General features: G+C 31.2%; 1 protein-coding gene across 1 annotated transcript in view; it reads left to right on the top strand.

Moving 5' to 3' along the window:
- Positions 1–27,091, top strand: part of LOC139526536 (uncharacterized) — a 103,637-nt gene that overhangs the window by 50,143 nt on the left and 26,403 nt on the right. The window contains exon 4 of the mRNA XM_071321694.1: positions 4,007–4,048. Coding sequence (XP_071177795.1) covers positions 4,007–4,048 — 42 coding nt within the window. The remainder of the gene's footprint in view (positions 1–4,006; positions 4,049–27,091) is intronic.

Genomic DNA, 27,091 nt, shown 5'->3' with positions numbered 1-27,091 from the left:
TTCAACTCATGATTACCATTGATCTTCAAACTTTCATTATCACAGTAGTGTTAGACCAATACGATACAAGTAACGATCAGAAGACTAGTTTAAGTCTTTATAAATGACATCATTTCACGTAAAAAAGCATGTTTCTAGTGAGCTGTGACACTAGCACATTTTATCGATCAATTTATTTGTGATGGTGACTGCAATGGTTACCTGTTTTCGAATCCAGATGTTCGTCTTCATTACCATGTTTGTCGTTAAGGTAATCCATGTGAATGGAATGCGTATAACTAATTGATTGAGACATGTAAACACCATATGACATGTATGAAGTGGTAAAATATATGTTACTACTGTGACATTGGAAATTGACAAGAGGAAACTGAAGTTGACACATTTGTCATAAATTCAAGTTAGAAGTCACCTAGTATTGTTTTTTTACATCATTAAAACGGAAATATATTATTTTGTCGATTTTTAGTAATAGTTCAACGAGCCCATTTATTGTAGCTTGATCTTAACGTGTGTGATTGTATTTATTTGAAAAACCAATCTGCAATAAACTGCTTATTCATTTTTAAAACAAGGCTCTGTTTTGTAGTTATATTAAAAAAGTACACACTTCCGCTGTTGCCTGATTTTTTTTATTCATTGAACGGTATTCTTGATTACATTTAGACTATTTTCGTTATCACTATACGGTGCAAAACACAGATAATTCATTTCTAGATAAAAAAAATCAACGTCATCACAGTAGCCAATTGTACTGCAAGTGCCCAAATAACCTGCATTTTTAACACATTTATAATGAATATTTTCAAGTAAGACTTCTTAAAGTGACTTCAGAAATTTTTTGTACCAGTCTTAGGTATTTCCCAAATAAGTTACAAGTACAATTGATGTTCTACTTATAATTTTAATTTCAATTAATGCACCCACCTAACATACGGCTATATTATATATCATTCAAAAGCTTATTGTAGGTACTTTCTGTTTTAACAGAATGTCAATAATAAGTACGGTGCATTTGTTGTTAAATCAAAGTCAAATGTCAAGAATGAACATTCCTAAATTTCGCAAGAATAAAACAAAATGCCCTTTGTTGGTTCTTGTATGATATTTGTTCCTTAAAAATCATATGAACATTATAGAACAGAATACCATAATTCCATAGAAAATAGCATTTTTTTCAAAGTCCTTCAAACATAATAAAATTTAGCGAAAAGCAAAATATTTCTTTATCTACCAATTTGTCTATGTCAAAAATAAAACAAATTTATCGTTTATGGGTGAAGGGATTTCTTTTACATTCATTTTAAACTGCAATTGATATAATAATGGTCAGGAATCAGCCTGTTTATGAAGCTTTTACAGTTGCCCTTATTACCACCATCTGCAAATAGGAATCATCTTGTATTTTATTGTTTAGATAAAACATCCATTTTTGTTAGTATCCGGAGAAAATAATTTTAATTAGCATATTAAAAAATAAAAGTGATTAAGGAAAATACAAGATATATACAGTAAAAACATATTTTTTTATCGCTGTCAAAAGTGGAAGACTGTAAAGAAGTTTATTTTCGTTCAATATGCGAATGAATACTTTTGCACCACGCGCTGAACAATCACAAATCAAGGTGTTTTTTTCATGTTAGCACACCGATGTTATTTATTCATGTTATTGGTATAAAATTTTAGGGGTTTCTTTATACCTTAGTTTTGGACAAGACATAACTTCAAACCAGCTAGTTTTTATAATTAATTTGTTTACGCGACAAAATATGATAATATTTTAATGTTAGGTGATCTCAATTATGATATGCTAGTAAATGAGAAAAGTAATACTTTAAAAGATGCTTGTGATGTTTGTGATTTAACAAATCTGGTCCATGTACCTACATGTCATACTAAGGGGAATAATCCAAGTCTGATAGATGTTGTACTGAAAATAAATCTAGTTTATGTATGAATATAAGAAATTTTAATACTGGTATTAGTGATGTACACAACATGAACAGTGTACAGATAAAGGGTTAAATTTCAAATAAGACCACAGAGTATAAAACGTGTAGAAGCTTTAAAAAATTAGATCAAGATTTTTTTCAGACTTAGAAAAAAATTGAATTTTCTAGAATAATATATAGATCAAGATGATATAAATCAGGCATATATAGATTTTGAAAAGGCTGTGGTAAATGTTTTAGACCAACATATTCCCTTGAAAAAAAGAAAACAATGTAAACAACCAGCACCATTTATGAACCAGGAGCTACGAAAAGCAGTGTACAAAAAAGACAACTGTACAATAGGTACAACATACAAAAATCAGGTAATAACTGGGAACTCTATAGACAACAGAGAAATCTAGTCAATAAAATAGAGAAAAAATCCATTAAAACATACGTTTACGAACGCTGCATAGGCGGACAAAAAACATCTGATTTCTGGCCTACTATTAAACCTTTTATTACAAACAAAGGCAACAAGGCAACTTCACAAAAAATATCTTTCTATGTGATGAAGAAACCATAATAAGTGACCAAAAGAAAGTAGCAGAACACTTCAATGACTTTTTTATAAATGTGGCTAAAGATATTGGCAACAACACACCTGCTAATAATAACCATCCAAGTGTTAAAAAAATACACCGAAACAAAACTGTCACACAACAACTAGAATTTAGTACCATCTCAAATGAATTTGTAGATAAACAACTTAAAAAATTAAACATAAAAAAGGCAACAGGAATAGATGGCATATCAGTTAAAGTGCTAAAACTAGCACAACCAGTTATCACAAAACCAATAACTGAATTGATAAACAAGACTATAAAATCAACCACGTTTCCAGACAAATTAAAAGAGGCACAAGTTAAACCATTGCATAAAAAGAACAATGTACTTGATCGGGGCAACTATAGACCAGTAAGTATACTTCCAGCAATTTCAAAATTTTTTGAACGAGCAATTTACAACCAGCTAGTTGTATCCTTCAATACACAATTTATCCATACTTATCTGCTTTTCGACCAAAATACGGATGTCAAACTACTCTTCTAAGAATAATTGAGGACTGGAAAACGGCACTTGATGAAAATAAGTTTATTGGCTCAATACTAATGGATCTATCGAAGGCTTTCGATTGTCTTCCTCACGATCTTCTACTTCTTAAGCTTGAAGCATATGTTCTTTCTACTTCCTCATAAAAACTCATTAAAAATTACTTATCTAACAGGAAACAATGTGTTCGAGTTGGCTCTAGTCTGAGCAATTGGCAAAAAGGAGTACCACAAGGTGCTTTTCTTGGTCCTGTACTTTTTAACATTTTCATTAATGACATATTTCACTTCACCACACACAGTTCACTTTACAATTATGCTGATGACAACACATTATCTTATGCAAATAGAGATATAGACACCGTTATCTCCACACTTGAAAAAGACAGTTTGGCTCTGATAGAATGGTTTTCTTCCAATCAAATGAAGGCAAACCCTGAAAAATTTCAAGCTTTGGCAATTGGCAAAAGAACAATGGGCAAAAACATTACATTTGATCTAGCAGGTAACAAAATAAAATGTGAAAAAGAGGTCAAACTATTAGGCATCACCATTGACTTTGAACCTAAATATTAACACGCATATATCAAACATCTGCAAAAAAGCATCCAGACAACTAAACGTTTTAAAAAGACTTGGCAAATACTTAAACAAACTTGGAAAACTAAAAATATATCACTCCTTTATTATGTCAAACTTTAACTTCTGCTCATTGTCCTGGCATTTCTGCAGCGAGGACAACACTACAAAAATTGAAAAAGTACATGAAAGAGCACTTCGCTTCATTTACCAGGATCACAATAGCACATATGAAGACTTACTTTTAAAATAAAAGATGCCATCACTTAAAATAAGACGCCTAAGAACCATGCCAATAGAGGTCTTTAGAACAGTCAATCATAAAAATCCAGTGTACCTCCATGATCTTATAAATATTAAAAAAACAAAATATTCTTTCAGATACGAAAATATACCTGAATCACCTGACATAGCAGCAAACGGGTATGGCTTGAAATCTTTCAGATATTCTGCTGCCAAACTATGGAATGAGTTGCTAAACCACTTTAGAACTGAAAAATCTTTTACCCAATTCAAGAGTCTAATAAACTCATGGAATGGCAACTCATGCCATTGCAATGCATGTGCTTAGTTTTATTTATTTTATGTTACAGCTTGAAATATAATAGTGCTGCTTTTTGTGAATGATTGCTTAGCTTTTTATAATTTGTGAATGCTGTGCTTTAGTTTTTAGGTTTACTTTTAGTGCTTATGCTTATGCATGTGTATAATATATAGTATTTAAATAGTGCAGTCTAAATGTGCATGAAATGTATGTTCTATGTCTTTTATGTTTTAATATTTGTATTGTGTATGATTGTTATGTAAATGTATGCATTCGTCGGTTATAAAAGCTCAGAGAGCTTATGTGTTTATTTATTATGTAACATGCCGACTATAAATAAAGCTTTGAATTGAATTGAATTGACTTTGAATTGAATTGAATAGAATTAACTTTCTCTTTTCAAGTATGTAAATGAAGTGTGAAAATCACTAAAACATCCTTGCACGATGAAAAAAAAGGACTGAACGCAAAAATAATAAAAGTGCTTAATATTATTTTGTCAGAGGTTGCCTACGTTTACACCACGTTCTTGCTGATGATTGGTTGAATAGTTGCTTTGAAACCTAGACAATAATTTCCTTCTTTAGAACTTTTATTGTATATGTAATACTTAGGAAGTCTAATTATAACTGTAAGAATCTTCAAATCAAAACATGTAGGCTGCAATTTGATATAAATAAACCAATTTATACTAGGCTTAAAATATTGTACTCCAGTTTTGTCTACAAAAGACTCATCAGTGACACGCGAATAAAAAAATTTAAAAAGGCCAAATACAGCACGAAGTTGATGAGCATTGAGGACCACAAATTCTGAAAGTATTTACCATAAGGTTATCCTTTCCTGGGTTAGAAAGTCCATAGCATTAAAAAAAAAAATGAAACGGTTTTTTTCTATAAAAATGGGAATCGTAGATACAAATTTCTTGTTTTGGGTTACAATAATTCATATTTTGTGAAGAATCACACTGAATCTTCCAGAAAATATACTGAAGATGATATTATCAAAATGCTGGACTTTTTGATCGACAATATATTTGTTGAGTTTGGAGGATTTATATTTCAACAGACAGTCGGTATTTGTATGGGTACTAATTGTGCACCCCTGCTGGCTGATTTGTTTTTGTACTCGTATGAAGCAGAATTCATTCAGAACCTTATAAAAGACACATTGCGAAATTCTTTAATTTTACTTTCCGATATATTGATGATATTCTATCATTGAATAACCCATATTTCAGCCAATACCTACATCTCATATATCCCAGTGAACTTGAAATTAAGGATACTACTGATACTAGAAGGACTGCTTCATACCTTGATCTTTTCCTCAATATTGACGTAGATGGACGACTTCACACGAAAATATATGATAAACGGGACGATTTCAACTTCCCAATTATCAATTTCCCATTTCTCAGCAGTAACATCCCTCTACCCCTTCGTATGGTGTTTACATATCACAATTGATATGCTATTCTCGTGCTTGTTCACACTATACGGACTTCAAATACAAGAGTGTGCTCCTTACCCAGAAACTGCTCCAACAAAGTTATGAGGAGGACATATTAAAATTGACACTCCGTAAATTTTATGGACACCATCACGAATTGGTGGATCCATAAAATGTATCTTTGACCAAACTAGCTAAGGACATTTTTACCACATGGTAGATTGTTGTTTGTCATTATGTCGTCTAATCTTTTAATTACCAAACGTGACTTATTCCCGATTGTGACTGTTTTGCTGAGTGTGAATTCGCATTACTATAAGACGTGTACGGTACTTGTCTATCCCAAATTGATGTATTTATTTTAAATGTTTAATGTTATATTTGTAATTCTCATCGGATTTTGTCAAATGTGTTGACGTCTTTTCTATCATATTTATGTGTTATGGTAAAGAAAATGAATCACCGCATTCATTTATTAGATTTCATTTTGTTCAACGTAATCAGTACGATATTTTACGTTTGAAGTGAGATTCAAAACAAAGCGGACATAGCTTTATATTATAGTTAATTGCTACCTTAGTTTGCTAATAATAAATATTAAAATGTGCATTGTTATTAAATGCAATATCAAGATTTTGTTCAAGTATAATCTTAAATCAATCCTAATTCTATCTTATTCATTCAAATGACGTCATTTTTCATTTTTTGATGAACTGTTTTACAAATTCAAATGACGTCATCATTTTTTTGTCATTTTTTACAACTTTAAATATGACGTCATTTGGCGTTGAGGTTTAAACTTATTCGGATGTGTCTACATTTTGTGTTGCAAATGTCTGGTTATGTAAAGTATTTCAGTTGTTTCCTGTAATTAGGTAATATTTCAGTTCTATCATGTACAGCTTTTGTTTAGTAATTTTATAAATTTACTGTTTGCAAAAGTATAAATTATTCTAAATAATAATTCATGTCAACACAGCAGTTCTGACGACTGGAAACCTCGTCAAGCAGTGGCATCGATCCAATAATTATTAATAAATTCTTCAAAGATATAAGGCTTAAATATTGCACGGCAGACGTCGTTTTAACTACAAAAGACACAACGTGACGCTCGAATTTAAAAAAAAGTTTAAAAAGGCCTAATAAAAGAGGGACGAAAGATACCAAAGGGACAGTCAAACTCATAAATCTAAAACAAACTGACAACGCCATGGCTAAAAATGAAAAAGACAAACAAACAACAGCTCACACGATACAACATAGAAAACTAAAGAATAAACAACACGAACCCCACCAAAAAACTAGGGGTGATCTCAGGTGCTCCGAAAGGGTAAGCAGATCCTGCTCCACATGGGGCATCCGTCGTGTTGCTTATGTGATAAGAAATCTGGTAAATAGTCTAATTCGGTAGGTCACAATCAGGAAAGGGAAGGGAAACATAAAGTACGAAGTTGAGGAGCATTGAGGACCCAAATTTCCGAAAAGTTTTGCCAAATACAATATGCAACTGCATGTAACTGCAAGATGTAAATTTTTTTCTAGAAAGTTACGTAGTTTGGTAGTGTCCTACTTCAGACAAGCACAAAGAACATTTTCAATGTCTAGAAAATAATTGTTTTTAGCTCACCTTGCCCATAGGGCCAAGTGACTTTTCTCATCACTTGTCGTCCGTCGTCGTCTGTTAACTTTTACAAAAATCTTCTCCTCTGAGACTACTGGACCAAATTTAACCAAACTTGGCCACAATCATCATTGGGGTATTTAGTTTACAAAATGTGTTCGATGACCCTGCCCGCGTACCAAGATGGCCGCATGGCTAAAAATAGAACATAGGGGTAACATGTAGATGTTGCTTATATCTCAAAATCCAAAGCATTGAGAGCAAATCTAACATGGTTTAAATTGTTCATCAGGTCAAAATATATCTGTCCTAAAACTTTTAGACATATAAGACAACCCGTTGTTGGGTTACTGCCCCGGAATTTGTAATATTAAGGAAATTTTGCAGTTTTTGGTTGTTATCTTGAAAACTATTATAGATAGAGATAAACGTTAAACAGTAATAATGTTCAGCAAATATTATCTACAAATAAATCAGAATGACCAAAAATGATCAATTGACCTCTTGAGGAGTAATTGCCCTTTAAAGTTTCTCTCAAAAATCTCTACTCTGAAACTACTGAGACAAATACAACCAATGTTTGATTGTTATAATCATCATTAGGGTATGTAGTTTTAAAAATGTGTCCGATGATAACGCCTGCCAACCAGTATGGCCGACATGGCTAAAAAGAGAACATAGGGGTAAAATGCAGTTTATGGCTTCTATCTCTGAAACTAAAGCATTTGGTCCGAGTACACAGTTATCGTCCTTTGATTTTCGTTGTCCACGAATATAGTCCTTAGTGTGGACAGTGTGTTACTTGCCAATTTTTGTTATACCCCTTCCAAATTTATTTCTCCATGTTTTATGCCTCATATAGCAAGTTGGGGGGTGTTTTGACACTGTAAAAAAATTTGGGTCATAAATATTAATGTAAAGTAGTGATTAGGTCCAGCTGAAAAAGGTCAGAAATTAGCACTTCGGAAGCTGTCAAAAGATTTCAAGACCCCCTTAACACAAAATTGTCCATATTTTGAGTTAGAGCTGATGAAGTTTTCTATAATTTTGATATAATTTGTCCCAAAAGTAGTACAACACACTGTAAAAATATTATTGAGAAAGCGCAGGTGGGATTTTTTTAATTTTCATTTATTGTCTAAAAGAAATGCACTACGAAATAACTGTGTACTCGGACCTAAGAGGTGAAATCAGGAAATATAGAATCTGTACTTTGGAAACTTCCCTGAATGATTTGATGGTGTCAATTTGTCAAATAGCATAAAACTAAAGGATTTAAACTTTTATTTGATAGAATTTCTGCAAAAATGACCAATTTTGGCATTATATGGTCAAAATAATCATTTTATAGCTTTTTCAATTTTGATGCATAAGTGGCACTCTGACTTTCTATCTGACATGTTTTCATGTGTCAATTTTTGTGTTTCTATGCTTTAATCCAGTTTTATTACTCATGTGTGAACTCTGAATCTACAGAAAAGAAGATTATCTCAGACAATATGAGCAAAATGTGTTGTATAAATGACCCTGGCCTAACGCCCTGTTTGGATCAAGTTAAATGTGAGGAGCATGGCACATAAAAGTTGAAGTCCAAAATAAAGACCTCACTCAATTTGTATAAAAAGCACTTAACAATGTCTTTTGTACCTGTTTCATTTCACATAATATCTTTCTTTACTTCTGTAGGATAGCATGGGGTTCAAATATAAGCCTGTTGAGACTAAAATTGCATGCAAGTTTTTCACTAAAAAGTGAAAAATCTTTGTATCAGACCATACTGTCTGCTAAAAAAGTTGAATGTAAGAGCCTTTTAGTGCTCAGATTTATTGTATCATGTCACCTGAGTATAGAAATGATAGAAAAGACACAAATTTTTATTTCCTATAGCTTCAATATGCATTTTTTAATGTAAATATGTGCTACGGCCTAAATTGACCCTAAATTATTTTTAGTCTTACTTGGCCTAAGACCCTTTTTAACTAATATGATATGTTATTTGTAAGTTTTCTTTCCATTTAAAGTACATTAAATACATATGTAAGGATTATTTATAATCAAAAAGCTTCACAAATTTAAAATTGCTGGAAAATATTACATCTTCATGTAAGGCCCCCCTTCATTGGAAAACCTTCATTTTTAGGCACAGGCTCATATAAATTTGACTTTTGAATAATTATGCTAAGTCTGATATATCAAATGAGTACTCTATTGCTTTAAATACATGATATATTATATATTAAGGCATTTTAAAAGTATTTTTTTTCAAATATTTAAATTTTAAAAGCCCCAAATGTTGATAGTTGAAATTTCTCAATTTTAACGTCTAAATTTAACACACAAAGTTGAATATAGAATTAATCATATTGTCTATAATATATATCCTATTGCTATGAAACTTTGTAAGCAGTCTTATAATATATTAAGCTTTAGTCATACCAAGTTTTATTAAGATTGGTCAACTTATTCTATCCTATTAGGTCCGAGTACACAGTTATCGTCCTTTGATTTTCGTTGTCCACGAATATAGTCCTTAGTGTGGACAGTGTGTTACTTGCCAATTTTTGTTATACCCCTTCCAAATTTATTTCTCCATGTTTTATGCCTCATATAGCAAGTTGGGGGGTGAAATGACACTGTAAAAAAAATTGGGTCATAAATATTAATGTAAAGTAGTGATTAGGTCCAGCTGAAAAAGGTCAGAAATTAGCACTTCGGAAGCTGTCAAAAGATTTCAAGACCCCCTTAACACAAAATTGTCCATATTTTGAGTTAGAGCTGATGAAGTTGTCTATAATTTTGATATAATTTGTCCCAAAAGTAGTACAACACACTGTAAAAATATTATTGAGAAAGCGCAGGTGGGATTTTTTTAATTTTCATTTATTGTCTAAAAGAAATGCACTACGAAATAACTGTGTACTCGGACCTAAGAGGTGAAATCAGGAAATATAGAATCTGTACTTTGGAAACTTCCCTGAATGATTTGATGGTGTCAATTTGTCAAATAGCATAAAACTAAAGGATTTAAACTTTTATTTGATAGAATTTCTGCAAAAATGACCAATTTTGGCATTATATGGTCAAAATAATCATTTTATAGCTTTTTCAATTTTGATGCATAAGTGGCACTCTGACTTTCTATCTGACATGTTTTCATGTGTCAATTTTTGTGTTTCTATGCTTTAATCCAGTTTTATTACTCATGTGTGAACTCTGAATCTACAGAAAAGAAGATTATCTCAGACAATATGAGCAAAATGTGTTGTATAAATGACCCTGGCCTAACGCCCTGTTTGGATCAAGTTAAATGTGAGGAGCATGGCACATAAAAGTTGAAGTCCAAAATAAAGACCTCACTCAATTTGTATAAAAAGCACTTAACAATGTCTTTTGTACCTGTTTCATTTCACATAATATCTTTCTTTACTTCTGTAGGATAGCATGGGGTTCAAATATAAGCCTGTTGAGACTAAAATTGCATGCAAGTTTTTCACTAAAAAGTGAAAAATCTTTGTATCAGACCATACTGTCTGCTAAAAAAGTTGAATGTAAGAGCCTTTTAGTGCTCAGATTTATTGTATCATGTCACCTGAGTATAGAAATGATAGAAAAGACACAAATTTTTATTTCCTATAGCTTCATTATGCATTTTTTAATGTAAATATGTGCTACGGCCTAAATTGACCCTAAATTATTTTTAGTCTTACTTGGCCTAAGACCCTTTTTAACTAATATGATATGTTATTTGTAAGTTTTCTTTCCATTTAAAGTACATTAAATACATATGTAAGGATTATTTATAATCAAAAAGCTTCACAAATTTAAAATTGCTGGAAAATATTACATCTTCATGTAAGGCCCCCCTTCATTGGAAAACCTTCATTTTTAGGCACAGGCTCATATAAATTTGACTTTTGAATAATTATGCTAAGTCTGATATATCAAATGAGTACTCTATTGCTTTAAATACATGATATATTATATATTAAGGCATTTTAAAAGTATTTTTTTTCCAATATTTAAATTTTAAAAGCCCCAAATGTTGATAGTTGAAATTTCTCAATTTTAACGTCTAAATTTAACACACAAAGTTGAATATAGAATTAATCATATTGTCTATAATATATATCCTATTGCTATGAAACTTTGTAAGCAGTCTTATAATATATTAAGCTTTAGTCATACCAAGTTTTATTAAGATTGGTCAACTTATTCTATCCTATTAGGTCCGAGTACACAGTTATCGTCCTTTGATTTTCGTTGTCCACGAATATAGTCCTTAGTGTGGACAGTGTGTTACTTGCCAATTTTTGTTATACCCCTTCCAAATTTATTTCTCCATGTTTTATGCCTCATATAGCAAGTTGGGGGGTGAAATGACACTGTAAAAAAAATTGGGTCATAAATATTAATGTAAAGTAGTGATTAGGTCCAGCTGAAAAAGGTCAGAAATTAGCACTTCGGAAGCTGTCAAAAGATTTCAAGACCCCCTTAACACAAAATTGTCCATATTTTGAGTTAGAGCTGATGAAGTTGTCTATAATTTTGATATAATTTGTCCCAAAAGTAGTACAACACACTGTAAAAATATTATTGAGAAAGCGCAGGTGGGATTTTTTTAATTTTCATTTATTGTCTAAAAGAAATGCACTACGAAATAACTGTGTACTCGGACCTAAGAGGTGAAATCAGGAAATATAGAATCTGTACTTTGGAAACTTCCCTGAATGATTTGATGGTGTCAATTTGTCAAATAGCATAAAACTAAAGGATTTAAACTTTTATTTGATAGAATTTCTGCAAAAATGACCAATTTTGGCATTATATGGTCAAAATAATCATTTTATAGCTTTTTCAATTTTGATGCATAAGTGGCACTCTGACTTTCTATCTGACATGTTTTCATGTGTCAATTTTTGTGTTTCTATGCTTTAATCCAGTTTTATTACTCATGTGTGAACTCTGAATCTACAGAAAAGAAGATTATCTCAGACAATATGAGCAAAATGTGTTGTATAAATGACCCTGGCCTAACGCCCTGTTTGGATCAAGTTAAATGTGAGGAGCATGGCACATAAAAGTTGAAGTCCAAAATAAAGACCTCACTCAATTTGTATAAAAAGCACTTAACAATGTCTTTTGTACCTGTTTCATTTCACATAATATCTTTCTTTACTTCTGTAGGATAGCATGGGGTTCAAATATAAGCCTGTTGAGACTAAAATTGCATGCAAGTTTTTCACTAAAAAGTGAAAAATCTTTGTATCAGACCATACTGTCTGCTAAAAAAGTTGAATGTAAGAGCCTTTTAGTGCTCAGATTTATTGTATCATGTCACCTGAGTATAGAAATGATAGAAAAGACACAAATTTTTATTTCCTATAGCTTCAATATGCATTTTTTAATGTAAATATGTGCTACGGCCTAAATTGACCCTAAATTATTTTTAGTCTTACTTGGCCTAAGACCCTTTTTAACTAATATGATATGTTATTTGTAAGTTTTCTTTCCATTTAAAGTACATTAAATACATATGTAAGGATTATTTATAATCAAAAAGCTTCACAAATTTAAAATTGCTGGAAAATATTACATCTTCATGTAAGGCCCCCCTTCATTGGAAAACCTTCATTTTTAGGCACAGGCTCATATAAATTTGACTTTTGAATAATTATGCTAAGTCTGATATATCAAATGAGTACTCTATTGCTTTAAATACATGATATATTATATATTAAGGCATTTTAAAAGTATTTTTTTTCAAATATTTAAATTTTAAAAGCCCCAAATGTTGATAGTTGAAATTTCTCAATTTTAACGTCTAAATTTAACACACAAAGTTGAATATAGAATTAATCATATTGTCTATAATATATATCCTATTGCTATGAAACTTTGTAAGCAGTCTTATAATATATTAAGCTTTAGTCATACCAAGTTTTATTAAGATTGGTCAACTTATTCTATCCTATTAGGTCCGAGTACACAGTTATCGTCCTTTGATTTTCGTTGTCCACGAATATAGTCCTTAGTGTGGACAGTGTGTTACTTGCCAATTTTTGTTATACCCCTTCCAAATTTATTTCTCCATGTTTTATGCCTCATATAGCAAGTTGGGGGGTGAAATGACACTGTAAAAAAAATTGGGTCATAAATTTTAATGTAAAGTAGTGATTAGGTCCAGCTGAAAAAGGTCAGAAATTAGCACTTCGGAAGCTGTCAAAAGATTTCAAGACCCCCTTAACACAAAATTGTCCATATTTTGAGTTAGAGCTGATGAAGTTGTCTATAATTTTGATATAATTTGTCCCAAAAGTAGTACAACACACTGTAAAAATATTATTGAGAAAGCGCAGGTGGGATTTTTTTAATTTTCATTTATTGTCTAAAAGAAATGCACTACGAAATAACTGTGTACTCGGACCTAAGAGGTGAAATCAGGAAATATAGAATCTGTACTTTGGAAACTTCCCTGAATGATTTGATGGTGTCAATTTGTCAAATAGCATAAAACTAAAGGATTTAAACTTTTATTTGATAGAATTTCTGCAAAAATGACCAATTTTGGCATTATATGGTCAAAATAAGCATTTTATAGCTTTTTCAATTTTGATGCATAAGTGGCACTCTGACTTTCTATCTGACATGTTTTCATGTGTCAATTTTTGTGTTTCTATGCTTTAATCCAGTTTTATTACTCATGTGTGAACTCTGAATCTACAGAAAAGAAGATTATCTCAGACAATATGAGCAAAATGTGTTGTATAAATGACCCTGGCCTAACGCCCTGTTTGGATCAAGTTAAATGTGAGGAGCATGGCACATAAAAGTTGAAGTCCAAAATAAAGACCTCACTCAATTTGTATAAAAAGCACTTAACAATGTCTTTTGTACCTGTTTCATTTCACATAATATCTTTCTTTACTTCTGTAGGATAGCATGGGGTTCAAATATAAGCCTGTTGAGACTAAAATTGCATGCAAGTTTTTCACTAAAAAGTGAAAAATCTTTGTATCAGACCATACTGTCTGCTAAAAAAGTTGAATGTAAGAGCCTTTTAGTGCTCAGATTTATTGTATCATGTCACCTGAGTATAGAAATGATAGAAAAGACACAAATTTTTATTTCCTATAGCTTCAATATGCATTTTTTAATGTAAATATGTGCTACGGCCTAAATTGACCCTAAATTATTTTTAGTCTTACTTGGCCTAAGACCCTTTTTAACTAATATGATATGTTATTTGTAAGTTTTCTTTCCATTTAAAGTACATTAAATACATATGTAAGGATTATTTATAATCAAAAAGCTTCACAAATTTAAAATTGCTGGAAAATATTACATCTTCATGTAAGGCCCCCCTTCATTGGAAAACCTTCATTTTTAGGCACAGGCTCATATAAATTTGACTTTTGAATAATTATGCTAAGTCTGATATATCAAATGAGTACTCTATTGCTTTAAATACATGATATATTATATATTAAGGCATTTTAAAAGTATTTTTTTTCAAATATTTAAATTTTAAAAGCCCCAAATGTTGATAGTTGAAATTTCTCAATTTTAACGTCTAAATTTAACACACAAAGTTGAATATAGAATTAATCATATTGTCTATAATATATATCCTATTGCTATGAAACTTTGTAAGCAGTCTTATAATATATTAAGCTTTAGTCATACCAAGTTTTATTAAGATTGGTCAACTTATTCTATCCTATTAGGTCCGAGTACACAGTTATCGTCCTTTGATTTTCGTTGTCCACGAATATAGTCCTTAGTGTGGACAGTGTGTTACTTGCCAATTTTTGTTATACCCCTTCCAAATTTATTTCTCCATGTTTTATGCCTCATATAGCAAGTTGGGGGGTGAAATGACACTGTAAAAAAAATTGGGTCATAAATTTTAATGTAAAGTAGTGATTAGGTCCAGCTGAAAAAGGTCAGAAATTAGCACTTCGGAAGCTGTCAAAAGATTTCAAGACCCCCTTAACACAAAATTGTCCATATTTTGAGTTAGAGCTGATGAAGTTGTCTATAATTTTGATATAATTTGTCCCAAAAGTAGTACAACACACTGTAAAAATATTATTGAGAAAGCGCAGGTGGGATTTTTTTAATTTTCATTTATTGTCTAAAAGAAATGCACTACGAAATAACTGTGTACTCGGACCTAAGAGGTGAAATCAGGAAATATAGAATCTGTACTTTGGAAACTTCCCTGAATGATTTGATGGTGTCAATTTGTCAAATAGCATAAAACTAAAGGATTTAAACTTTTATTTGATAGAATTTCTGCAAAAATGACCAATTTTGGCATTATATGGTCAAAATAAGCATTTTATAGCTTTTTCAATTTTGATGCATAAGTGGCACTCTGACTTTCTATCTGACATGTTTTCATGTGTCAATTTTTGTGTTTCTATGCTTTAATCCAGTTTTATTACTCATGTGTGAACTCTGAATCTACAGAAAAGAAGATTATCTCAGACAATATGAGCAAAATGTGTTGTATAAATGACCCTGGCCTAACGCCCTGTTTGGATCAAGTTAAATGTGAGGAGCATGGCACATAAAAGTTGAAGTCCAAAATAAAGACCTCACTCAATTTGTATAAAAAGCACTTAACAATGTCTTTTGTACCTGTTTCATTTCACATAATATCTTTCTTTACTTCTGTAGGATAGCATGGGGTTCAAATATAAGCCTGTTGAGACTAAAATTGCATGCAAGTTTTTCACTAAAAAGTGAAAAATCTTTGTATCAGACCATACTGTCTGCTAAAAAAGTTGAATGTAAGAGCCTTTTAGTGCTCAGATTTATTGTATCATGTCACCTGAGTATAGAAATGATAGAAAAGACACAAATTTTTATTTCCTATAGCTTCAATATGCATTTTTTAATGTAAATATGTGCTACGGCCTAAATTGACCCTAAATTATTTTTAGTCTTACTTGGCCTAAGACCCTTTTAAACTAATATGATATGTTATTTGTAAGTTTTCTTTCCATTTAAAGTACATTAAATACATATGTAAGGATTATTTATAATCAAAAAGCTTCACAAATTTAAAATTGCTGGAAAATATTACATCTTCATGTAAGGCCCCCCTTCATTGGAAAACCTTCATTTTTAGGCACAGGCTCATATAAATTTGACTTTTGAATAATTATGCTAAGTCTGATATATCAAATGAGTACTCTATTGCTTTAAATACATGATATATTATATATTAAGGCATTTTAAAAGTATTTTTTTTCAAATATTTAAATTTTAAAAGCCCCAAATGTTGATAGTTGAAATTTCTCAATTTTAACGTCTAAATTTAACACACAAAGTTGAATATAGAATTAATCATATTGTCTATAATATATATCCTATTGCTATGAAACTTTGTAAGCAGTCTTATAATATATTAAGCTTTAGTCATACCAAGTTTTATTAAGATTGGTCAACTTATTCTATCCTATTAGGTCCGAGTACACAGTTATCGTCCTTTGATTTTCGTTGTCCACGAATATAGTCCTTAGTGTGGACAGTGTGTTACTTGCCAATTTTTGTTATACCCCTTCCAAATTTATTTCTCCATGTTTTATGCCTCATATAGCAAGTTGGGGGGTGAAATGACACTGTAAAAAAAATTGGGTCATAAATATTAATGTAAAGTAGTGATTAGGTCCAGCTGAAAAAGGTCAGAAATTAGCACTTCGGAAGCTGTCAAAAGATTTCAAGACCCCCTTAACACAAAATTGTCCATATTTTGAGTTAGAGCTGATGAAGTTGTCTATAATTTTGATATAATTTGTCCCAAAAGTAGTACAACACACTGTAAAAATATTATTGAGAAAGCGCAGGTGGGATTTTTTTAATTTTCATTTATTGTCTAAAAGAAATGCACTACGAAATAACTGTGTACTCGGACCTAAGAGGTGAAATCAGGAAATATAGAATCTGTACTTTGGAAACTTCCCTGAATGATTTGATGGTGTCAATTTGTCAAATAGCATAAAACTAAAGGATTTAAACTTTTATTTGATAGAATTTCTGCAAAAATGACCAATTTTGGCATTATATGGTCAAAATAAGCATTTTATAGCTTTTTCAATTTTGATGCATAAGTGGCACTCTGACTTTCTATCTGACATGTTTTCATGTGTCAATTTTTGTGTTTCTATGCTTTAATCCAGTTTTATTACTCATGTGTGAACTCTGAATCTACAGAAAAGAAGATTATCTCAGACAATATGAGCAAAATGTGTTGTATAAATGACCCTGGCCTAACGCCCTGTTTGGATCAAGTTAAATGTGAGGAGCATGGCACATAAAAGTTGAAGTCCAAAATAAAGACCTCACTCAATTTGTATAAAAAGCACTTAACAATGTCTTTTGTACCTGTTTCATTTCACATAATATCTTTCTTTACTTCTGTAGGATAGCATGGGGTTCAAATATAAGCCTGTTGAGACTAAAATTGCATGCAAGTTTTTCACTAAAAAGTGAAAAATCTTTGTATCAGACCATACTGTCTGCTAAAAAAGTTGAATGTAAGAGCCTTTTAGTGCTCAGATTTATTGTATCATGTCACCTGAGTATAGAAATGATAGAAAAGACACAAATTTTTATTTCCTATAGCTTCAATATGCATTTTTTAATGTAAATATGTGCTACGGCCTAAATTGACCCTAAATTATTTTTAGTCTTACTTGGCCTAAGACCCTTTTAAACTAATATGATATGTTATTTGTAAGTTTTCTTTCCATTTAAAGTACATTAAATACATATGTAAGGATTATTTATAATCAAAAAGCTTCACAAATTTAAAATTGCTGGAAAATATTACATCTTCATGTAAGGCCCCCCTTCATTGGAAAACCTTCATTTTTAGGCACAGGCTCATATAAATTTGACTTTTGAATAATTATGCTAAGTCTGATATATCAAATGAGTACTCTATTGCTTTAAATACATGATATATTATATATTAAGGCATTTTAAAAGTATTTTTTTTCCAATATTTAAATTTTAAAAGCCCCAAATGTTGATAGTTGAAATTTCTCAATTTTAACGTCTAAATTTAACACACAAAGTTGAATATAGAATTAATCATATTGTCTATAATATATATCCTATTGCTATGAAACTTTGTAAGCAGTCTTATAATATATTAAGCTTTAGTCATACCAAGTTTTATTAAGATTGGTCAACTTATTCTATCCTATTAGGTCCGAGTACACAGTTATCGTCCTTTGATTTTCGTTGTCCACGAATATAGTCCTTAGTGTGGACAGTGTGTTACTTGCCAATTTTTGTTATACCCCTTCCAAATTTATTTCTCCATGTTTTATGCCTCATATAGCAAGTTGGGGGGTGAAATGACACTGTAAAAAAAATTGGGTCATAAATATTAATGTAAAGTAGTGATTAGGTCCAGCTGAAAAAGGTCAGAAATTAGCACTTCGGAAGCTGTCAAAAGATTTCAAGACCCCCTTAACACAAAATTGTCCATATTTTGAGTTAGAGCTGATGGAGTTTTCTATAATTTTGATATAATTTGTCCCAAAAGTAGTACAACACACTGTAAAAATATTATTGAGAAAGCGCAGGTGGGATTTTTTTAATTTTCATTTATTGTCTAAAAGAAATGCACTACGAAATAACTGTGTACTCGGACCTAAGAGGTGAAATCAGGAAATATAGAATCTGTACTTTGGAAACTTCCCTGAATGATTTGATGGTGTCAATTTGTCAAATAGCATAAAACTAAAGGATTTAAACTTTTATTTGATAGAATTTCTGCAAAAATGACCAATTTTGGCATTATATGGTCAAAATAAGCATTTTATAGCTTTTTCAATTTTGATGCATAAGTGGCACTCTGACTTTCTATCTGACATGTTTTCATGTGTCAATTTTTGTGTTTCTATGCTTTAATCCAGTTTTATTACTCATGTGTGAACTCTGAATCTACAGAAAAGAAGATTATCTCAGACAATATGAGCAAAATGTGTTGTATAAATGACCCTGGCCTAACGCCCTGTTTGGATCAAGTTAAATGTGAGGAGCATGGCACATAAAAGTTGAAGTCCAAAATAAAGACCTCACTCAATTTGTATAAAAAGCACTTAACAATGTCTTTTGTACCTGTTTCATTTCACATAATATCTTTCTTTACTTCTGTAGGATAGCATGGGGTTCAAATATAAGCCTGTTGAGACTAAAATTGCATGCAAGTTTTTCACTAAAAAGTGAAAAATCTTTGTATCAGACCATACTGTCTGCTAAAAAAGTTGAATGTAAGAGCCTTTTAGTGCTCAGATTTATTGTATCATGTCACCTGAGTATAGAAATGATAGAAAAGACACAAATTTTTATTTCCTATAGCTTCAATATGCATTTTTTAATGTAAATATGTGCTACGGCCTAAATTGACCCTAAATTATTTTTAGTCTTACTTGGCCTAAGACCCTTTTAAACTAATATGATATGTTATTTGTAAGTTTTCTTTCCATTTAAAGTACATTAAATACATATGTAAGGATTATTTATAATCAAAAAGCTTCACAAATTTAAAATTGCTGGAAAATATTACATCTTCATGTAAGGCCCCCCTTCATTGGAAAACCTTCATTTTTAGGCACAGGCTCATATAAATTTGACTTTTGAATAATTATGCTAAGTCTGATATATCAAATGAGTACTCTATTGCTTTAAATACATGATATATTATATATTAAGGCATTTTAAAAGTATTTTTTTTCCAATATTTAAATTTTAAAAGCCCCAAATGTTGATAGTTGAAATTTCTCAATTTTAACGTCTAAATTTAACACACAAAGTTGAATATAGAATTAATCATATTGTCTATAATATATATCCTATTGCTATGAAACTTTGTAAGCAGTCTTATAATATATTAAGCTTTAGTCATACCAAGTTTTATTAAGATTGGTCAACTTATTCTATCCTATTAGGTCCGAGTACACAGTTATCGTCCTTTGATTTTCGTTGTCCACGAATATAGTCCTTAGTGTGGACAGTGTGTTACTTGCCAATTTTTGTTATACCCCTTCCAAATTTATTTCTCCATGTTTTATGCCTCATATAGCAAGTTGGGGGGTGAAATGACACTGTAAAAAAAATTGGGTCATAAATATTAATGTAAAGTAGTGATTAGGTCCAGCTGAAAAAGGTCAGAAATTAGCACTTCGGAAGCTGTCAAAAGATTTCAAGACCCCCTTAACACAAAATTGTCCATATTTTGAGTTAGAGCTGATGGAGTTTTCTATAATTTTGATATAATTTGTCCCAAAAGTAGTACAACACACTGTAAAAATATTATTGAGAAAGCGCAGGTGGGATTTTTTTAATTTTCATTTATTGTCTAAAAGAAATGCACTACGAAATAACTGTGTACTCGGACCATTTAGAGCAAATTGGACGACGTGTAAAAAAGTTAATCAGGTTAAGATCTATCTGTCCTTAAATGTTTAGATCAATAAAACAACCTGTTGTTGGGTTGCTGCCCCTGAATTGGTAAATTTACTGACATTTTGCAGTTTTTGGTTATTATCTTGAATATCATTATAGATAGAAATAAACTGCAATAATGTTCAGCAAAGTAAGATTTACAACTAGGTAAACATGAGCAAAATGGTCAATTGACCCTATAAGGAGTTATTGCCCTTTAAAGTAAATCTTTAACATTTTTTCTTTAATTTTTGGTAATCTTTTACAGAAGTCTTCTGAAACTTAAGGAAAAGTATAACAGTTGATTAATTTTATGTATCAATTGTTTATAAAAAATATCAGGTGAGCGACACAGGCTCCTTGGAGTCTCTGGTAAATTTTTCACGATGCAGTTGAAGAACGAACAAAACACATTTTCTAAATTTCAAACTTTCATTAATAAGCTTTATAACAATGTCTAATTATGTATTTATTTTTTTGGGCATAACTTAATATTCATATATAAGTATTTTATTTCTTTAAATGAGAATCATGCAGTTACAAACAAAATAACAAAGACATAACAGTTTTTAGCCGGCAGCCAATTAAACTACATATTGAAATATCAAAGTATAGCTCCCTAAATTCCTCTTAAGCATGCATCACGCATGTAATATTTCCTTTACACATTTTTGAATTGTTTATTCAATCTGAAATTGACTACATTAAAATTAGCAAGAAGAGTTTTTTGCAGTAATATTATAATGTCAAAAACTACATTAGCACTAAACTGAAATATTTTATTGGGTTTTATGGTGATAAACAATTGAATCACATACACATATATTTGGTTTTTATTCATTGTTATTCTATTCACCTGAACTTCAGGAAAATGCGCTCATTATTACAAGTTTTGAAAGGTATCTCAAAAAATGCTATTTGTTGCCATGGTCACCAGTGGATTAACAAAAAACTGTTTAATTTGTTTGTGTTTAATTGCATTCAACACACAATTAAAAACCAATTTTATAGAAAAAAACATCTTTGTACATTTCAGTTAACATGTCCATGGTTCAGTGCTTGGTGACATGTTTTCTTAATGTCTAGATATAGAAGATAACACTCTATTTCAACTTCCAGATATAATCTTGAATTCTGCTCCCCAAAAAAATGTTTTTAAGGAATTCGGATTATTCGAATCTCACTGCCAGAGGTGAGAAAAAAATATTTTCTATATTAAATGTAACTTAACTTAACTTTAATGTTAAACATGACAAATGAAATTAACTTAAATGTAACGTAGTCATTGGCAAAAACAGTACCATCTGCCTAATGCAAAAAAGTCTTTCAAATCTAGGAGCTTTGATGACCTTCTTTCACATATCCATTATACTCGAGGGTTACATTACATGATAACTAAAAAAAATTCACTGCCTGTTAATTATTTAAAATGTTTGAGAGATTATGCACCTGACAAAGGATGCAAAATACATTTTCTCTAATAAACAAACTGGTCAGTATAATTTGTGAAGTAGCTCTTTTCCGTCTTTTTAAACCAGTAAGATCGGAACCTTTACATGAGGAAATGAGGAAATTCCTTCCTGTTCAGTATACCAATAAAGGAATTGATGCAATCAAAATAAGCAACGTTCTACATCACAAGGAGGTGACATCTAAAATTTCACTTTATTTTCAAAATTAGTCTGCTCCTATTGTATCCTACAGTTACACTAAAACCATTGCACGTAAAGTATGTAACTATAAGCAAGCATTGCAGGACCTTGATTTAGAAGAATACCCAAAAAAAATCTTTGACATGTGACTGTTCCTAGTCGCCTTATATTTACACCCCCCTGGCCATGTTATTACTGGAGATCTAAACATAATTCAACGTGAACATCTCCGAAAGTTGATATTTCGTGGTCCTAAGTTTAGAGAACACCAACACATCAATTGGAATAATAACTTCAGAATAATTATGGATGACATTGAGGACTACGCTAGAACATGGGCTTACCCAGACGTTGAACTTGACACTTTGGCAGAATGGATCAAAACAATCAGGTCTCTGATGAAACGTCGCATTCATAAGTTAAGAAACTGTGTGAATGATCGACCAAAGTCCGTTTCAGAGACACAAAGACTGTGAAATGTCTATCATCTCATCACGATACGTATGTTGTTGTTCCTGCGGACAAAGCTTCAAATTATATTACAACGAGTGTCTTGTAAACGAATAAGGAATACATGAGCACTCAGGTATTTCATCATGGCTTCAATGAACATTACATTGAACAGCAAATCGGAATACTTACCTTGTTTGTATTGGATACCTTAGCTTCACAAAATTCCGTACATGTTGGACTAAAGAATTGTCCATTAGATTGACAAAGCTTCTGTCCGCAGTGAAAGAGGGTCTTCAGTAGTATTGTGAAACTGTTACTCGCCTAGTGGTATTAACCATATGTGGATTCTAAACAACTCTGAAGAATTTCTGAAATTTTTTAAATCTCGATTTTTCTCTGAAATTAGTTCTATCAAAACTTTTCAACCCTGTTTACCACCATTCCGTATGTGAAATTAGAAAATAGTCTAAAAGAAATAATCCACAATGCTTTTCAACATAAAAATGGTAGCATACGCTATAACTTTTGGAAACCAAACGGCATATTTTGTTATTAGTTAACAAAAAGTTAAAACGTGCTACACAGAGGAGCACGTGATCAGTATGCGGGAGTTTCTTATTGACAACTTATTTGTTAAATTTGGAGGTAGACTTTTTCAACAAATTGTCGGCACTCCAATGGGAACGAACTGTGCGCCTCTCCTTGCCGACCTCTTCCTTTTTTCATAAGAGTCAGAGTTCCTTCAGACACTTGTCAAAACAAGAAGATCAAAGAGGCCAGATCATTTAATTTCACATTCAGATATATTGTTGATGTTCTTTCGGTTAACAATCCAAACTTATCTGATATTATCTCCTCTATAACTTGACATTTAGAAAACAACTTACACGGCTTCTTCTGCCTAATTTTTAGACTTATACCTCGAACTTGACATAAGCGGTTATGTCAGTACTAGAAACTATGACAAACGAGACGATTCTAATTTTTAAATTATCAATTTCCCCCACCTTAGTAGCAATATACCAACTTCACCTGCATATGGGATATACATTTCCAAACTCATTCGGTATTAAAAAGCTTGCATTTGCTACTCAGACTTTGCAAAGCGTCACCATTATCAGAGCAACAATTGGATGAACCAGGGGTAGTTCAAAGAACGTCTCGTCCTTTCTCTATAAAGTTCATCGGAAGATACCATGACCTTGTTGATAGATATTCCGTATCAACTTCACTAATAATACACGATGGTCTTGAAGTATAGATTCTAGGTACTGACGTTGTTTATCATATTTATAACGTGATATAGTATTCTTTTATTTGTCTTTGTAAATTATTACTTTAACTGTTTAGACTATTCTTGGCAATATTCATTTGACGTGGCTCGGTATTTATACATCCCGTCATTGTGTTATTGTACATTGATTTCATGCAATTCAATTTTAATCCTTAAAGTTTTATAAATAAGAGTTTAATGTCTTGCAATGCAAATTATTGCGAATGGGTTTTGTCTGCAAATACATTAATCAAAAACTTTCCGGCCATTAGGAAGATAAATCGTAATTAAAAGTACAAAACGCATGATATTTTTGACGCATCTTGCAAAGATGCTTTACAATTATAGAATAATGCTACATATGTATTTTCATTTTAAGATTATATTTTAAAAAAGTTCGTCAAAACAAAATAAAAACCAAGATAGATAAGTAAACAACCCCTCCCTCCGTTTTTGTCGTATTGCACGATATTCTCACACAAAAAAAAAACATAAATCGGTTTACGTTTAACCTGCATATGAAATTCGAATTTGAAAAAAAATATTGTCTCTCAGTTTTAGATAGTTTGTATATAAAATGTCCTCTTTTTATTAATTCGTTAGTCTTGATGTACTAATACGGCGAATACCTATATATATGTTCTCTTTAGAAATTAATTCCCCGCAATTTTTCCATTCCTAATTTAAAACCAATGTCTAAAATCTGAAACAATACTTGTATCTCTAATCATGGAAGTATTGCATTTTGTATATTATACAATATAATACTTACATACTCTAATTAATATCACATCCGGTTACTGGGGTCTTGAATTCTGTTTGACAGTTTCAGACATACTAATTTAGAATGTTGGAAAACAAGTCATGGAAAAAACATAATCACGGAAGATATGTCATGGATAAAAAGTCACTGGAAATACAGTCACAATAATTATTTTAAAGTATATTAGATCTGCATTTTAATATTTTATTAACATTGAAATGCGGCTTTTCCTCAAGAATACTGCTAAAGCGCAACATCTTTGAATATTTGTTTTATTTGGGATGGGTAACAAAAGGCATTTTACAAATTATTTTTTCATATATACAATGTATATAATTACAGTTAAACAAAAAGAATGGCCAATGTATTAGCATTAATTTCAAGCCAGGGCCATTTCATAGAAGTTTTCGATCATTTCATACTTAAATACACAATCACAGCACCATGTAACTGTATTTTGCTCGTTTGAATTGTTTAACATTTGTCATTTCGGGACCTTTTATAGCTGACAATGCTTTATGGGTTTTAATCATTGTTAAATGACGTACGGTGACCTATAGTTGTTAATTTCTGTGTCATTTGGTCTCTTGTGGAGAATTGTCGCATTGGAAACCATACCACGTCGTCTTATTTGTACATCACTCATTTTTAATTTATATACAAAATGATCAATCATATTTTTTTTGTGTATAAAAGAACCAGAACATAGATATAAAAGAATAGAAAGATGAATACATATTTCACTGAGATCACCCTTGCAATAAAAACTGTTAAGTATCTTGTACTTCGCAATTTTAATGTGTTATGCCCACGCCATAGGCAACTGGACCATTAAGTGTTACACTTTACCGCCCTTCCGTCCTTCCCATTTCCGTTTCCGAACTCTAACTTCAGTTTGCCTCATTCAAAGTTGATCAAACTCATAGACAATGCCAAGAACTAAAACTCGCTATTTTACAAGAAAATCAACGGCTGTGTCTCATTTTTTACTTTTTGAATACACATAAAGCGTTTATATATTTTAACCGGATCAATGACCACACCTGGGCACGTTATTGATAAGTTTATTCCCAAAACACCTGACTATTAATAGATGGACTGATCTATGATAGGCACACTGGTTAAAACCCGCCCATTTTGATTCTGATAAATTTTGTTTCAGGGCAGGTTTCAATTTTTCGTGAAACCGAGAAAACCCGGTTTTGGTTTCTTGTAAAATAACGTGTTGGTTTTCAAACTAGTTCTAGATTGTTTGTAATCAAACACGCCTCAAGTCAAAAACATATTTGGATATTGCTTTAGAAGAAAGAAAACACAAACCTAAAAAAATAGTAAAAAGGTTCATACATGACAGTTGTTTGTTTGACAGTCATTACAATATATACTCTACGTATTTGTAAATAGTATAAATACAAAAATAATGTACTGTGAAATGACTATTCAGTTTTTTATAGGAATATTTATTTTAAACGCATATCATTTTCTGACAGTAAGGACGGATCAAATTGCCATTTAGGTAAAGAAAAATATTGATTTGAAGTATCTTCACGATCCTATTCATGAATGAATAGCATCCATATGGCCAAGGATTGACTATACAAATTCTTGAAATTACTAAACTGTTTTGATATTCAGTTATATAATATATTAAATAAGATATTGGAATAATAAATCTCTACATGTATATTCTGTTTGTTCTTATATTTGGTCTGTTTTTTTGTTGTTGCAGGCCGCATAAGGTGACCGATATTAACTCTGGTGACCGTTGTCTCATTGGCAATCATACCATATCTTCTTATATTTTTATATCATGCAAGTAAAAGAATGTTTCAATCAATTAATTGAAAGAATCTATGTCTCAATATTAAAGTTTCATATGTAACCTAAATGTAGACACCCCCGTCCCCCTAAAAAAAAGGTATTACAGGCTGCTTATTGTTTTCTTTATAAAAATACTGACCGTATTGTATTATATATACAGTTTTAATCTTTTGTTTTTGTCTATAGACGATAAAAATTAACTGCAACACAAGTAATAAGCTAATATTCGATACAAAACTTTCTCATACGAAAAGTTTCATGAAAACTTATTGTACGAAAGTATAGGATCATGATATTAAGGCATTTGATTTTATGTTTTTGTTCTAACAGACTGTTTAAAGTTATGACGTAAAAGTAAAAATTAATCACATATGCATAGAATACTGTTTTATTTTGTATAACTCAACAATAGTTTGCTTT

Source organism: Mytilus edulis, chromosome 6 (assembly GCF_963676685.1).
Source record: "Mytilus edulis chromosome 6, xbMytEdul2.2, whole genome shotgun sequence".
NCBI classification, from domain to species: Eukaryota; Metazoa; Mollusca; class Bivalvia; order Mytilida; family Mytilidae; genus Mytilus; species Mytilus edulis.
This window is presented reverse-complemented; position numbering and strand designations above follow the sequence as displayed.